This window comes from Mastacembelus armatus, chromosome 9, assembly GCF_900324485.2.
Source record: "Mastacembelus armatus chromosome 9, fMasArm1.2, whole genome shotgun sequence".
Taxonomy (NCBI): Eukaryota; Metazoa; Chordata; class Actinopteri; order Synbranchiformes; family Mastacembelidae; genus Mastacembelus; species Mastacembelus armatus.
Genome location: NC_046641.1, coordinates 8,184,241 through 8,200,605, shown reverse-complemented (window position 1 = coordinate 8,200,605; position 16,365 = coordinate 8,184,241). Strand labels below are relative to the sequence as shown.

Sequence of the window (16,365 nt, the reverse complement as noted above, 5' to 3'; positions counted from 1 at the left end):
CTTCTTTAGTAAGAGGAGTGGCGGATGAGGTCACGGGTAAAACAACGTGTCGCCATTGGCTGCGAGCGGAGCCCTCGAGCACCGTGCACAGTGCTGCTAGACGGTGTGTGTGTGTGTGGGGGGGGGACTCTATGCGCATGCGCGTCGGGCTGCGTTATTACACGTCTATTCGTCATCCTCCTACAAGGACACGAATCCTTTTATTGAGTAATCCAGCTAGATGAATGGATAAATAAATAATGGTGCTGACATGAGTGAATTTGAAAGACATATATGTACCGCCTTTACAACGTCCAATGTCTGATGAGAGGGGACTGTTTTGCTGGTGGAGCAGCCTCGCTCGTCCTGCCACAGGGTATGATTACGTCTGTCAGCGGAACAAAACAAGTGCAGATTTATAACTAGAAAGATATACAAGCCTGTTTGTTATGGGAGAGCCCCGGGTGACACTGGCTGTCCACCCTCCCATACACACACGCACACACACACACACACACACACACACACACACACACACACACACACACACACACACACACACACACGCACGCACGCACACACAAAACACACGCACACCTACACACGCACACACGCATTTGTTGTGTTGACATTGAGCGTGTAAACATGTTTTCTAGGAGGTAGCTAAACAACAGGGAAGAGCCAAGCAGCAGGAAAGGTGAGTCAGGCCACAAAATATGTTCTCAAACTGATTCTAAGTGTTCTGGCCAGGATCACATATACTGACACTGATACCACTAATGTGATCTTTACTGTGTACATTCATGAGCGTTCATATGTCCAGAGCACAGTCTACCCAGAAAACTCTGTTTTCTCATTATAACACCCATTGATGGCAGGAGTAACGATACTTAATAACACCTTGAATCAGTAGTATAGATACATTAGGTATATTTAATCACCTATTGAGGTTAATCTTTTTTATGTTATACATTATTTAGTTCTTAGACCCTTATACAAACCTTCACTATCACAATTACATGCTAAATCACAACTCCCTGCCCTAAACTAAACCTAAACAAATGCTAAACCCTAACAAAATAGTAACCATTAAACAGCTTTTTGAAGATCTGGCCCAAGTGAGAACAAACCTTTCAGTCTAAAGGTCTCTAACTTCTGTTGGTCCTCACAAAGATAGACATAGAGTACACAGACCCACAAACACATTTATATTAATGTTGAGCATGTAAACATCTCTTGAGGGAGGTTACAAAAGATAAGAGCTGAGCAACACCCAGGATATCTTCTGGCTGTACTGTCAGAACATGGTTGTGAAATCACTTTAGGTTTCTGATGTGAGCAGTTGCGGCAAACAACATCATAACTGCCACTGACACAGATTTATTTCCTTTATTTATTTCACCTTAATTTAACCAGCTCAATATCCTGTTGAGCTTTAAGAGCACTTCCTCCTGAGAGTCAAGGAGTCAAGAGTCAAGGTGGCAGCACAAGCAGTTTCATGTAACAAACACTTGTACAGGTTACACAAATATACTGTATAAAATAATAGAATTAGAAAATAACTAGGCCATATTAATAATTATTATGACGTGACCTAAATACTGAGGACATGCTCTTGGGACATGACAGGGAATTTGGGGGTTTTAAACAACCCGAGGAGGAGCTTATATTCTACAATACACAGATTCTGTGAGCTAATTCTTACATTTGACTGTTTTAGGCTAAAAAAGAGAAGGGAGTTTCACAGTTTTCAAGTAAAATTTTATGATAATGGAAAAGAAGAGTATCAAAAAATCCCCAGTTTTCGCTTAGCAATCTTGGCTAAGATTGGCCAGAGCCCTGCTGGTGAACATATTTCTTGTGAAAGTCATAATACTATACAGTATCGGTCACTGAAACATCAACCCAATCACGTGGATTCTTTTGTTCTATCATATTTTAATCCTGCTCTGTTTTTTTTTTACACCAACAGCCATTACATCATATCATCTATTTGTGTTTTTGTGAACTATAACAACACGTTCCTTCCATTCACTTGTAGTGTGTCATATGTGCTGTTCACTTTGCCTTGCAAGTCCAACAAGTACAAACATATTCTCCCACCTTGCCAACATAAACGTGACACATCCTCTGGCACTATAGGTCACGCTGAACAGGAAGCAAACACTTGGGTTGGATTGCCTGGTGTGTTTGTGTGTCTGCCTTAGAGGGAACATGTTGTCATCTATCAGTGCGTGGATTCATGGAAAGCCCAGTACAGTCTGTAAGTCTCTCTCTACAGTCTGTTTGCTCCAGTTCAAACCAGAACTGGAAACTGAAAAAGGTGTAGTCAAGTGAATGTAAAAGTAGGTGCTGCTGATCTTCCCCTGACTTTTTAAGGGGAATATACTCTCTGTACAGTGCAAATGAAAAGGGGACATGCTGTTGAAATATTAATTTCTACTATTTCTGAAAGCTTTTTGTTTAGTTAGTTGTAAGTGTAAGATTGTGTCTTCCATGAATAAAATAAATCACCAAAGCTAAATAGTACAAATATAGGTCGATTTTACTGCAAATAATGTAATCCTGGGCTGCATTCATCAAGTGTAATCATTTGATTGATCAACAACAATACTGCTTGACAGCCAACCCTGATCAGTTTTGGTCAAAATGTTAATCTATGGTAACTGTACATGTGCCAGTGATGAGTCACTCAGTGATGGCCAGTGCTTAGCAGACTCATTTACAGGCTATATAGAAGCTATGTTTTACCATGTGGAGTGAAAAAGTGCAATAAACAAAAAAACAAACAAAAAACAAAAGGAGTCGTCATTATCACAAGGGTTTGAACAACACAGCCACACTGATAATTGAGTCTATCAGTAATTTATTCAGTGGCACATGATATTAACGTTGTCTTCTGCTTTCCTTTTTGGCTTGTCACAAAAATCAGCTTTAAGCTCCTTTGCATACAATGTACAACCACTGTGTGTTTAAAAACAAAGAACATTGTTAAAGTGACAGTGTAATCAAAAAATGTAATCAAATGTGGGTGAACATGTGAAATACCAACAAGCCCTGAAAGTCCAGCTGTCATGGTTTAGATTTTAGTACACAATAAAATTTTGAATAGTGTTTGTGAAGCTTCATCATGTAGCATTTTAATGCAAATCGTCCCGAGTCTATCATGCACAGCTGTAACAAGGTTCCTGTCCTGCACGGACATAAGCTAAAAAGCTTTTCAGATGTGAGTAAAGAAAACACAGGGGAAGGAGAGAGAAAAGTAGTCCATGTTTTACACTTAGGACTTTGTGTGAGGGCGTTGTGTTGACGCAGCCCTGTGCTGAGCAGTAAAGAAGGCACATTTGTATGTGAAATGTATGTCTGTTTTAGTATGTGAAGGTTCATGGGTTTCAGTGAAGGGAGGGGGCGGCTGAGGAGAGAGTGGGAGGTGTTGAGTATCATTACCCATCCCCCTTGCCGTCATTGCTTGGCTTGTTTGTGTGTGCTCGCTGTGTTTGTCGGTTTTGGTACATTGAGTGTGTGTGTGTGTCAGTGGGTGGTTAGGTATAATGGTGCTGGTGGTTGTATTGGGGGTTGGATATAATTCTCTTCTACAACCATGACGGATACATGTGAGCTGCTGAAAGTGACAATGTTGCCATGACAACAGTTGCGTACAATTTGCAGCTTTTTTGTTGTTTTACAGTCTCTGTATGCATGTGTGAGGATTACTTATGTGAATCTGGAACAATATGTCTGTAGTTACTAGGCAGATGTTGGCCTGCCCGACACACACACACACGCACGCACGCACACACACACACACACACACAGAGGTACAGCTTGCCAGTGCCTGGCGTCTGTGTGGTGAGACACTGTTGATAATGATGCCTGGTGGTGGAAATGGCAATTTATCTATAAGCTGTGTGTGTGGTTTGATAAGCACAGGGGGTTGAAACCATTGCTTCAAAACCTGATCCCCCACCCTGCTCTGTCAACGTCATGTGTGCATCAACCATATGTGTGTGTGCGTGTGTGTGTTAATGTGAGTAAAGAAAGAGAGTGCCTGTCTTTATGATTCAGGGGAGAATTCAAGGCACTGCTTTTCTGTCAATGCTTGGTACTTTCAGATCCATTGAAACTACTGTTGATTTAACTGCTGAGGGGAAACTAGGGGAAACACCGGAGGAAATGTGAGGTTGATACACTGGGGGAAAGTGTGAAGATATCTGTTATTCTGAAAGAAACTAAAAAGACATAAGGATATAGAGATGTAAAGAAAGAACCAAAAAATCTGAATCAAATGAATCTGCTGATTCAGCACCTACTGACCATGCAGTCCCTCATTTGTGCTGCTACACAACTCCTCTGCTTCTCTCATGAATGTGTTTCTTGTTATTTCAGACCAGGGAGGAGCCCCCGCCCCAAACTTTCCCAGCTCACACTCTCTGCCTGAACTCTCTCCTCTTTTCCTACTCCTCCCTTCTTCATACACACAAGCCTCACCATACATGGATATCTGGATAATTGTTGGACCGACATGGGGTGTGTGTAAATATGTGTGTATGTGCGTGCAAGTGTGGGTCTTGTGGAAAGTTGCAGAAAAAGTAGTGTACAGTATATGATGTATCAATGTGTTCATGTTTCCATTTACATGCTACTCTGCATGGGTTTGTCCTTTGCAGCTGATATATTAGACTCTACGCGCGACTGCATGCTTGTGTGTGTGTGAACCAATATGAACCTGTGCATGTGAGCGTGGGTGAGTGTGTGCGTACATGTGTGTGCAGCAGATGCCCTCTGTTCTGCTCTGTTCCCCAGACTGGCTAGTCTTTGTTGCTGCTCCCTCGTGCAGATGGGCCTAGCCACGTGCTTCTCTGTCTGCAAAGACAAGCCACGCCTCCGCTGCTTTAATCTGTCAGCTGCAGCAGTCAAATCCTGCCCCTAACAACACCCACAGCCTCACAAGGTCCACCTTCCTGCTCGATGACGCTGCTTTACTCACGCATACTTACCATGCTTTCTCTTTATTGCTCACTCACACCTACACACTATCTGAAGCGGAGCCATGAACACAGTGTACAAAACACACTTATCTTCCATCCATAGAAACCACCTCTTTATCTCATTTTCTCCCTTGCTCCTGATATAGTGAGTGTTACAATTTCCTAATTGGAAGGTTTGCTTTCTTCCTCCACATCGAAAGTGGCACAACAATCAGAAACACCCAGAAATATGAAGAAGGTATTGGGTGAAGGGGAAGAAGATCCAGTTGTTCAGGTTTCAAACTAAAGACAGATGACTTTATGACTGAATAGAGTCCCAGTTTTCCACTATTTGTTTTCTTATTCTGTATTTTCTTATTTCTAATGTCCTTTAAACTGAACAATATGTTCAGAATACACTGAGCTTGTACTGTCTTTAATGACAAGTCCCGGTTTGCAGTGATTGTGTCATTCTAAACCCCTCTGGAAAAAAGTGTTTACAGTGTAAGTCACACCTGATTAACCTCTCAGCTCCCTTTCCTCACTCTGACAAAAACAGACAAGTTTTACCCTTTGGGACACAACACCCTGCTGCTTTACATTTAGTCTGAACAGGTGTGCAGGTGTTTAGCTGTTAATGCTATACAAAGTTCACAGTGTAGAAACAGACTGGCAGAGGCAATTATATAGACAGTGTTTGTGCATAGGCTTTTGACTGTTACACTTTAAGGAAAATAGTGGAAAATATATCATTATATATGTATATATATATATAACATCTTAATCTAACAGCTACAAAAAACAGTTTACTTCAATTATTTTCTATGTGGATAATTTTAAAATATAGGATTTTTTTGTCCTGGCATGTATTTGGCACAGCATAATGAATTTAGATGGTACCAACCAGGCTTTCTCTGTGTCTACGTTATTTTTTCTGCTTCTATGACCTGCATTAGGGGACAGTGAGATTGGTGATAGACTGATCATCTGTTACAGAGCTGCTATCTGACTCATACAGTACATGCAGGCACTTTGCAGGGCTCAGTAGCCATTTGTCTTGCCAACAGATGGCTGAATCACTGTCTAACTCTGTACGCTCATAGCTACAAATGATTTCTACGAAAAAAAAAAGGCACAGACAAGCTGCACTGTTTATGCACAGTGCCATTTTCCTATCATTTCCTGGTCAGACACCATATGCACACCAAGGCATATTCATTAGAGCAGACTGGGATAAAATGTGGACACATTTGATAAAAAAAAAAAACATTTTTTGATTTTTGGTATTTAGATATTACTTAAGTGCAAATGCTCAACTTCACATAGTTTGACGGAAGCGTCTATTTACTGGATAGTTAGATACTCGGTATATCATAAATATAAATAAATATATAAATATATTTTTTAATAGATTGATGTCAAAATTAATATAAAGTGCCAAAAACAAAAGATGGAATATAAATAAATTGTTTGCTCTATTCAGTTTCATCAGTTACTATCATCATCATTCTTTTTCAGGCACTTGGAGCAGCGTGTACAAGTTTAGTAGTCTGTAATTTATTCCCTTGGAACTCAGCTGTATCTCAGTGATATATCCATTTACAGTCAGCTTCATCTTGCACTTTGTTTTGATGCCACTTTTTACTTAAGTGGCCTTGACATCCTCCCTCACTTCTCTGGTCAGTGATTCCCTCAAAGTTGCAGCTAATTTAAGCAGTGAGAAAGCGATAGCTCTCATACTCTCTCACTCACTCATACAAGCTTATGCACATGTACACAAATATGCTTAGTTGGCCATGACACATTGGGCTTTTCCCACATGTGAAAGCACAAACACATACAGACACACATGCCAAAAGTCAGATAGTCACAAGTCAGAAATAGAGAAAGGTAAAACATCACATCTTTACTAAAAGAGAAACCTCTTATTTTACACATTCCAGTATAGAGCAACACCGCCCTCTGCAGGTCGACACTTATCTTTTAAGAGTTTTAAAAATGTAAACATACTGTATATTTTCACCTTTTTGTCAAATTTTTCTAAATCTCCTAAGTGAAATGTACACTGCATATTTAACCAAAAACATTAACCAGTCCCTTAACTGTAAGCAGACAGTTCATTAAATCCTAAATGAGATGCAAATTTACCCAACATGACAGTTTTTCTTCACCATAAAGTGAAGTCATTCTGTATTTGGCTAAATTAGTCCAGAAACCTGACAGAAACAGATTTGTAACCAGAACCATTGCACAACTCATAGATACATAATTAGCATTATTTTGAAAATGACAAATTCAGACACTGGCCGATGCTACAGTTATTCTTACACAAACCTGTGAGATACCAAAATGGAGGAGCAAAAATAGAGAGTGAATTTAATTAAATAAAGTAGTTGGTCTGGGAGTTTAATTGTATTTACTGGTGCTTTGCCAAGTCCCCACATCTGTGTAAACAGGTTTCAGTCCTCACAATGTAGGAAAAACATGTACACACACACCCATAAACGGGCAGCAAATACACACACACACAGCTGCATAAAGGCAGTCATAACTGTTTTGAATTATTAATTGCTAGTGAAATTGCGGGGCTCTAAGGTTTCCATGTTTTCATTGTCCCTGTTTCGGGTCGATGGGTGGCGAGGAAAACGTAAACTTACTCATCATGTACCAGCCCCTTTAACACACATACACACACAAAACACACACACGCACTTTTCATTCCTATGGTGGTGAGTGAATAAGAGTTGAATAAGCTGAATCATTCCCTATGAAGATGCAGAAGAAGTGAGATCCCTGAAATTTCCAGCTCACACATGTCCAGAGTCCACTGGATGCTGAGGCGACTGTTGTAAAAGACCATGAGCGAAAGATGCCTCGAGACAGTCTGATCACCTCTGAGGATGACAGTAAGACCACGACCACCATTATATTATATTTACATATTGACTTAGGTTGCTGGTTTTCAGACAATGTGACATAAGAGGACATTCATTTTTTTGCGGCCGTGGATAAAGTACATTTACTTGCAATAATCGGTTGTAAATGATCTTATCATGTATTATTTTGATTCATGTCTAATGTTCATGAGGAGAAGATAATACTGATGGTGTCTGTGTTCGTAGTATGTTTATTATTCAGTTGTGGTAACTGACTTGACTTGACTTTTTTGGGCAAAACCATTGATAGAGTTCAGTAATATGAAGAGAGCAAACAAATAAAAAAGTAGAGTTATCTACACTATATTTTTGGTGTTAATAATTCATTAAAGACCAACTATCCACCACCACAAATACATATTTTCCACTAGTTTCTTGCATCCCACTAACTCTGCAGAACATTTGGGAGCTGGCCTCTGGCCCTGAGCCGTCTCCCCCATCCTTGTTGGTTTAGCCACTCTGTCTACTTGTATTAGGCCATTGTTTGTCTCTATTGTGCCCCTCTGCTGCACACGCCTGTAATGACCCATGTGCTGGCCACTCCGGTTACACTAAGGGCATACATCAAAGGCAGACTACATAAACATCTGTCAGTGGTCCTTTTTGTTTTCTTCTTTATCCCCCTTTACTGCAGGACAATAGATCCAGGTATGCACAATAAAGTAGGATAACCTATGACAGTGAAAGGGATCAGTGCTGTATTGAAGTTATAATAAATGGACTGAATTTCTAAAGCTGAGGTCATCACAGGAAGAAGTGGTCAGTAATACCATGAAAGAAATTAAATACTGTATTTTATATAGGAAAATTAAATTTTTGATATTAAATGGAATAAACTGAAACATCTGGAAGGCACAATGTAGAGATATTAGTTATTTCTATAAATTAACAGATGAAGAAATTCAAAGCTGGAACAATGTAAAATATATCATTCCAGTCTGTCAGTAGCTGAAAGAAATAAAAACTCTATGTTGGAAAACCTTTTGGACAACATTCGAAGATTTTTTTTTTACAATGAAATTATCTGTTTTCCACAGTTGACATTGGACTGGATTTTGTAGGTGAGTTGGCTGTTTTACATTGGAACATTAATCACTGACGTTCAGACTGTTTCTACTTTCTAAATAACATAGGACATCTTTTCTTTTCTCTGTAGAGCATAAGTTAGTCTTTCACCTCTCTGTGAATTTCCAGTGTCTCATCTCTATGTTTTTGCTACAGGCGATGAGGATTTTCAAGAGGAAGAGGATTTTCAAGAGGAACACTACAGGGAAAGACACAGAGGAAAAAGAAGAGATAGTGATAGGGAGAAGAAGAAGAGGAGGGGTGGGAGAAGAAAAAAAGCATCTAGAGAAGAGGAAGAGGATGTACAGGCCAGGGCTGAGAAAAGAAAAAAAAGCAGGAGAAGGAAAGCAAAGAATGATCAAGAGACCAGAAGGGAGAGGGATGTGGAGGAGCAGGCCAAAAGAAAAAGTGATAGGATGACAAAAACAAGGAAAAATATAAAGAATGAAAAAACAAGGAAAACTGAACATGAGCAAGGAGAAGCTGGAGAAAGAAATGCCAAGGAGGAAAAAAAACACGCAAGTGCCAAAAAAGAAGCGAAAGAAGAAAATGGAGGTAAACATACAGTGAAGCAGAATGTGCAGGAAATGAAGAAGAAAAAGCACAAGGAGGTAGTGGAAACAAGGTAAACAATTATTTTACAAATTCACCTCATTTGTAGTTTCCTGCTGATGAAAAGTATTGTGCCAACATAGGTGCAGAGACAGCATTTCTTACACTCTACTCGTCTATGCCTCAGTTCAGAGCCGGAGACGAGTGAGGCAGATGACCATGACGATGACCAAGAGAAGGAGGTGAGGCCCGAGTCTCTGTCACCAGAGGAGCTGGAGAAGCTGAAGGAGGCTGTGGATGAGAGGAAGAAACTGATCCAAAGTCTGAGGGGAAAACCCTGGCCAATGAAAAAGAAACTTGTCACTTTATGGTACTGTGCTTCCTTATTACTGTACATTTGCAGCTAGAATGATCCAAGTTGAATGTGTTCATCAAATATCTGTTCCTCAGGGAATCTCAGCAGTTTGTGGAGAAATATGAGGGAGCTCTGGGGAAAGGGAAAGGCAGGAAACTCTATGCATACAAGGTCATGATGACTAAGGCAAGGAATCATGTCTTTAACTGATTTACATAATAATTTAGCTGATACAAATGAATATATGATGCAGTTTTAAATTTTATTTTATTTGATTAGAAATGGATGAAATTCCAGCGGGACTTTGAAAATTTCAAAACTGCCTGCATTCCATGGGAGATGAAAATAAAGGAGATTGAAAGTAAGTTTATTTTTTCAAATAAAACTATTTTCCTCATTGTCTCAGATCTCATGTCTAATTTTCAATACTAAATGAGTACGATTGGACTATGAAGGCCACTAGTTCAATAATACATGTACATACAGATTATTTATATATTTATACGTTTTGCAGGTCTCATATTTAGTTTCGCTGCTTTTAGTTTAAAGTATTGGTCATCATCATATTTAAATTCTCTCAGGTCATTTTGGCTCCTCAGTTGCCTCCTACTTCATCTTCCTGAGGTGGATGTATGGCATCAACATGATCTTATTTGGTCTCACCTTTGGCCTAGTTATGGTGCCAGAGGTATGACACCTTTTCTCATCATCCTCTTTGTGTATTGCATCTGTAGTGATGGTCTTATTATATTTGTATATTTTCTCAGTTCATTCTACTTGTTTGGGCCCTTTTCTTACATGTATATGCTTCATATAGATAGTAAACACAACATATTATTGTTCTTTATGCAGATTACATTATATATATATATATATATATATATATATATATATATATATATATATATATATATATATATTCAGTTTTAGAAGCATATCTAAAATAAAAAAAACATGTTGGTCACTAATATGTAGAAATGTATTTATGCCTTCATTTTATTGTCTGGATTACTGTAACTCTTCAATAAACTAACCTAATTATCACTAATCTAAAATGTATCTGATCTGCTTTTAAGATGAACCATGAAGACTGAATAAGTTATCCCAGTTTTAGTATCCATCCATTAACTTCTCATTAGTTCCAGCAGTTCCTCAGATTTGCAGCCAATGGTGACTCTCTATTAGCTGTTATGCACCTAAACCTTGAATGAGTTGCTCCTTCTAGATTATAATTCTGCATAGTATTGTTACCAATGACATTATGATTACATAATTATTCTTACAGGCATTAATGGGGAAGCCGTATGGTAGCATCCCAAGAAAGACTGTCCCCAGGGCCGAGGAGGCCAGTGCTATGGACTTTGCAGTCTTATGGGACTTTGGGGTTAGTTGACCACATGTGTATAACATGATAGCTTGACCCACTATGTCATTTTACCAGTTCTTAAATAAAGATGTATTTTAATCTAAAGTTCAGAAAGAAAATCAGTAAATGCTACTGACACTTGCAAATGTACAAATGTGTGACTTTATTGCAAGTTTTTTTGTATGCAGGGTTATGCACAGTATTCAGTCCTGTTCTATGGCTACTACAACAACCAGCGTGCACTTGGCTGGCTCAAGTTTCGTATGCCTCTGTCCTACTTCCTGGTTGGTGTGGGTACTGTGGCCTACAGCTATATGGTGGTCATAAGAACGTAAGTTTCTTATGATTATATACAACCAGTATTTTTGAGGCACAGTCTTTATTCAATCTGCAGTGATTTCTGATTAAAGGATGGCCCGCAATGCAAATGAGTCAGGAGTTGGCGATGACAACAGCTTCAATTTCAGCTGGAAGATGTTCACCAGCTGGGACTATCTGATAGGAAATCCTGAAACTGCAGACAATAAATTTGCATCAATCACGACCAGTTTCAAGGTTAGTACAGTTTACTGTTGGTGTTCCATAGTAATTCAATGCATATGCGTACATACCTCCCTCTGCCTCTCCAGGAGGCAATCTTAGAGGAGCAAGAGAGCCGGAAGGATGACAACATCCACCTGACTCGTTTCCTGCGGGTGCTGGCTAACTTCTTGGTCTTGTGCTGCTTAGCCGGAAGTGGATACCTTATCTACTTTGTAGTGCGTCGCTCTCAGAAATTTGCCCTAGATGGACTGGAGAATCATACCTGGTGGGAAAGGAATGAGGTACAAATGAGAGGAAAAGAGACAGAGCTTAGAGATAAATGTGCATGAGTCATTTGATTAGCTGGCAGTACTTGTTGAGCAAGTTCATTGTTTAGAGTGCTATGATATCCAATATGTTTTGAAAACTTATTGTACTATCACTGTAAAAATTATATTTTTCCCCACATTTCTTTTGTGCATCTCATTGTTAAAGAATAGTGTACAGTACATTACCAAGTTGCACAGGCTTAAAGAGAATCTATACAGTCCTTTAGTTTCTTCACACATCAAATGAGCTATCTGGAGTCTATGCATCATTTGTTTTTCAGGTTAACATGGTTATGTCCTTACTGGGGATGTTCTGCCCCATGCTCTTTGACGTCATCAGCACCCTGGAGAACTACCACCCTCGTGTCGCCCTGCAGTGGCAGCTGGGGCGCATCTTTGCCCTCTTCTTGGGAAACCTCTATACCTTCATTATTGCACTCATGGATGAAATAAATCTCAAAGTAAGAAGTAGTGTACGTACATATGTGAAATATTTTTGTAACATTATAATTAATCTGAAGTGTGTATGTCTCAGAGGGAAGAGGAAAAGATTGTGAAGTTTAACATAACCATGTGGGAAGTCAGCCTTTACAATGGCACCGAATCAGGAAACAGCACTGCTCCACCCATGACTATCCACCCTGCTGATGTGCCCAGAGGGCCATGCTGGGAGACCATGGTGGGACAGGTAAGTGTGCAATGTGCACGTGTGTGTGTGCATGTGGGTCTTTGTATATAAACTGTTATGTGACTGAATTCTGTAATTGTTGTTTATGCATGAAGTTGTGGATACCTGAACAAATACAGTATGATCATCCATCCAGCCATTAGCACTTACAATGGCACGTCAAGGGTAATAGGGAGCTGGAGACAATCCCAGCTGACATTAGATGAGAGTTGGGGCACATTCCAGACAGAACCAGTCTCACAGGGCCGACACATAGAGACAGGCAAACACTCACTCTCACATCTACGCTCAATTTAGAGTCACAAATTAACCTACATGTCTTAGGACTGTAGGTGGAAGTCGGAGTACCTGCAGAAAACCCACACAGACATGGGGAGAACATGCAAACACTACAGATATAATAAGTCTGATGACCTTATATATCAGGTATATATATATAACATACTGTTTTTCTTTAGAGTAGTAGAATTTATTGCAGGTCATTTACATTTCATTCAATAAATTTATATTTCAAAGTAGATAACCATTTTACTTTATTTTTCCAAATGTATTGCTATATATATTTGTGATTGTTGCATCTGTTGAAGGAGTTTGTCCGGCTGATCATATCTGATACCATGACGACATACATCACACTGCTGATAGGTGATTTCCTGAGAGCTGTGCTTGTTCGTTTTCTCAATTACTGCTGGTGTTGGGACCTGGAAGCTGGATTTGTGAGTCATCTTTAACCCTGAATACAGTGACTATGACAGCACATAGTCTATTTGTTATTACACATGCACTTTGTTTTAGAGATGAATTTAAATATGGACTAAGAAAATATCAGCTACAGCAGAGTAATTTTTGTCTTTTTTGTGCTATTTGTCAAAGCCATCCTACTCAGAGTTTGATGTCAGTGGAAACGTCCTGGGCCTGATCTTTAACCAAGGAATGATATGGTATTACAAAGATTTTATTTAAATAAGCACATTCAGTATAAACACACTGTCACTTTTCATTTTTTGATTTATATATGACCAACAGCAGAGAACTAAGGGAAAACCACTTACCGATGACGAATGGTACTTTAATCCCTCCCTCCGCTCAGTTTTTTGCTGGATCTTTTCCACTAGGATGGGTGCTTTTTACGCCCCCTGCCTGCCTGCCCTGAACGTCCTCCGGCTCCATGTGTCCATGTACCTGCAGTGCTGGGCTGTGATGTGCTGTAATGTGCCACAGGAAAGAGTTTTCAAGGCCTCTGGCTCTAACAACTTCTACATGGCCATGTTGCTGGTCATCCTCTTCCTGTCCACTCTGCCTGCCATCTACACCATTGTCACCATCCCCCCTTCGTTTGACTGTGGACCCTTCAGGTAGTAATGCTCCTTTAAAAGATCTGGCATTTACAGTTTGATTACACAGTCATTCTCTTGTCTCATAGCGGGAAAAAACGCATGTTTGATGTGATTCATGAGACACTTGAGTCGGACTTCCCTCCCTGGTTTAGTAGAGTGTTCAGCTATGCCTCTAACCCTGGACTGGTGCTGCCCTTCATATTACTCATGGTGTGAGTCAGCGCACACTCAGCAGTAGACAGATTTTTTTTTTTCTCAGCATGACCATATTTTGCCTTACTGTTTTAATCATTTTATTATTTTTTTTTATTTTTATAATTTTCTGTTCATTTATCTTTCAGACTGGCCATTTATTACTTGCAGTCTACATCCAAAAGCTATAAAGAAGCTAATGTGGAGCTGAAGAAAAAACTACAAACGGTAAATTAAAATGAGATTTGTGTCTTAGCTTTCATCATCACTGGTACTGCAGCTGTTTGTATGTGCTGTTCAGTAGTGTGGAATAAATGAAGGTCACACATTCTTTTTCACATTAAGACAATTAAGGCAATGTTAACATCTAACATTTCAGATACACAGGGGAAATTGAATATGGGGCAATTAAGCAAAAGATGAACCTTTGTGTTTGTGTTTGTTATTTTCTTGTTCTCCAACATGGTTTCCAGTGCGTTTTAGCATCTTTGAAACCTGCCATTTGTAGATACACAAATAGACCACCAGAGGGCACTATGGTGTCAGTAACATCTCATAAACATCACTTGCTTGTCAAGTGGAGAAGCTGAATTAATTAATCCAAGTTATTTATAAACTTTGTGCACTGGGTTATCAGAATAAGTTTTCTACAGTCTATAGTACAATTGCTTGTGTGTCTTTTATAAAGCAAAATGAAGAAAACAAGAAGAAGAACAAACGAGCGGCTTTGAAGGCACAGATGGATCTTGAGGAGGCCAGGAAAGCAGCTTCACAGGCTGCAGAGCAACAAAAGAACAACAACGCTTCACTACCAGAGCAGGAGGGTGAGACTTCGAATAAATAAAATTAAATAAATAAAATTGAAACAGATTGAAACAAAGGAATTTCTTTCTGGGAAACAAAAGGAGGGTAATGTCTCTTAAAGAAACTGTAACTGTAAAAGATACCAACTTGTCATGTGCTCTAAGTAGAGCACATCAATATTATTTTAAGACCAATGAAAAATCTCAAACTTGCCCTTTACTTCATTTATTCACAATTTCAAAATTCATCATTATAGTTTTTTCTTTTAGCAGATTTGGCTTTGGTCTCAAACTGTATAGGCCTTTAATAAAATTTTGTTTGCTATTTAGCTGAAAAAGCTAGTCCTTCACAGTCCATTTTATTGTATTTCACTGTATACTTCATGTTTATTAGAGGGGTCTTTTTGTCTTATTTCTACTGTATATTTCAGCAGATGGGGAAGAAGACAGTGACATTAGTCCGAGGCTGTATCATGGCAGGACTGAACGCATCCCTCTTCCTCCTGTTGGACACCAAGAACGACACCTTCCAACCAACAGACTCCCTGAACCCAGGACCTACCACCATGGCATCCATGGGGCTCCTGGATACCTGCCCAGTTTCCCTCGGCATAGTGAACCCAGGATTTACAGGATGTCGAGCGTGCACAGACACTGAGGACACATTAACAATCATGACTCCAAACCAAGCGCTCTGTAGAGAAAGTCTTGTAGATACACACCGAACTGAGAGTTATGAGAATGCTTCCTTGCTGGGTGTTGATGCACATTTTCTTCAGAATAAAGTATTTTGAAACTATATATATGTGATAAAAACTGTAAACATTTCAAATTTGTAGTTTTGTTTGTTTTTTAATAAAAATTAACAACAGCAGAATATAAAGAAACAATTTACAGTAAGTACTGTAAATAATATTTTAACTGTAACTAGTGTTACAGTTTTTATATGTGTCCATTTCCTTGGAAGCCAGTAATCAGTAAATTCCTAATTCAATTAAATCTGCAGTAAATTAAGATCGAATTTGACATTTGATTAATAATTCTCCTATGGGCCCTCAACTACATGACCATCCTTTACATTTATTTATTAATGTTAGTTGGCCCTTCAGTTTTGTAAACAAATTAGCTCATCTCCATTATTATAAAATTAACATCATTTTAACCTAAACTGACATATGTCTTAGCCTCTTAGCATGAGTGCAGTTGTCCCCAGACTTGTGACTGGGCCACAGTATTAAAAAATTCATTAGACATTTAACCTGGCATGTTAGGTT

General features: G+C 39.2%; 1 protein-coding gene across 1 annotated transcript; it reads left to right on the top strand.

Annotated features, from left to right (window-relative positions):
* Positions 1-7,815: 7,815 nt before the first annotated feature.
* tmc1 (transmembrane channel-like 1) lies at positions 7,816-15,749 on the top strand. The gene is made up of 20 exons (XM_026321978.1): positions 7,816-7,852; positions 8,920-8,943; positions 9,122-9,572; positions 9,687-9,869; positions 9,950-10,040; positions 10,134-10,215; positions 10,436-10,542; positions 11,140-11,238; positions 11,409-11,551; positions 11,631-11,775; positions 11,850-12,044; positions 12,353-12,532; positions 12,607-12,759; positions 13,347-13,475; positions 13,633-13,700; positions 13,875-14,114; positions 14,183-14,308; positions 14,438-14,516; positions 14,977-15,112; positions 15,526-15,749. Exons 1-20 carry the CDS (start codon positions 7,816-7,818, stop codon positions 15,747-15,749), a joined length of 2,892 nt encoding a protein of 963 aa, XP_026177763.1.
* The last annotated feature ends 616 nt before the right edge of the window (positions 15,750-16,365 follow it).

Bases quoted from the DNA above. Each gene is read 5' to 3' on its own strand.
- tmc1 (XM_026321978.1), top strand. From the start codon at position 7,816: ATGCCTCGAGACAGTCTGATCACCTCTGAGGATGACA. The intron at 9,573-9,686 runs GTAAACAATTAT...TCTATGCCTCAG, and splicing joins AAGGAGGTAGTGGAAACAAG to TTCAGAGCCGGAGACGAGTG. The intron at 11,776-11,849 runs GTTAGTACAGTT...CTGCCTCTCCAG, and splicing joins CAATCACGACCAGTTTCAAG to GAGGCAATCTTAGAGGAGCA.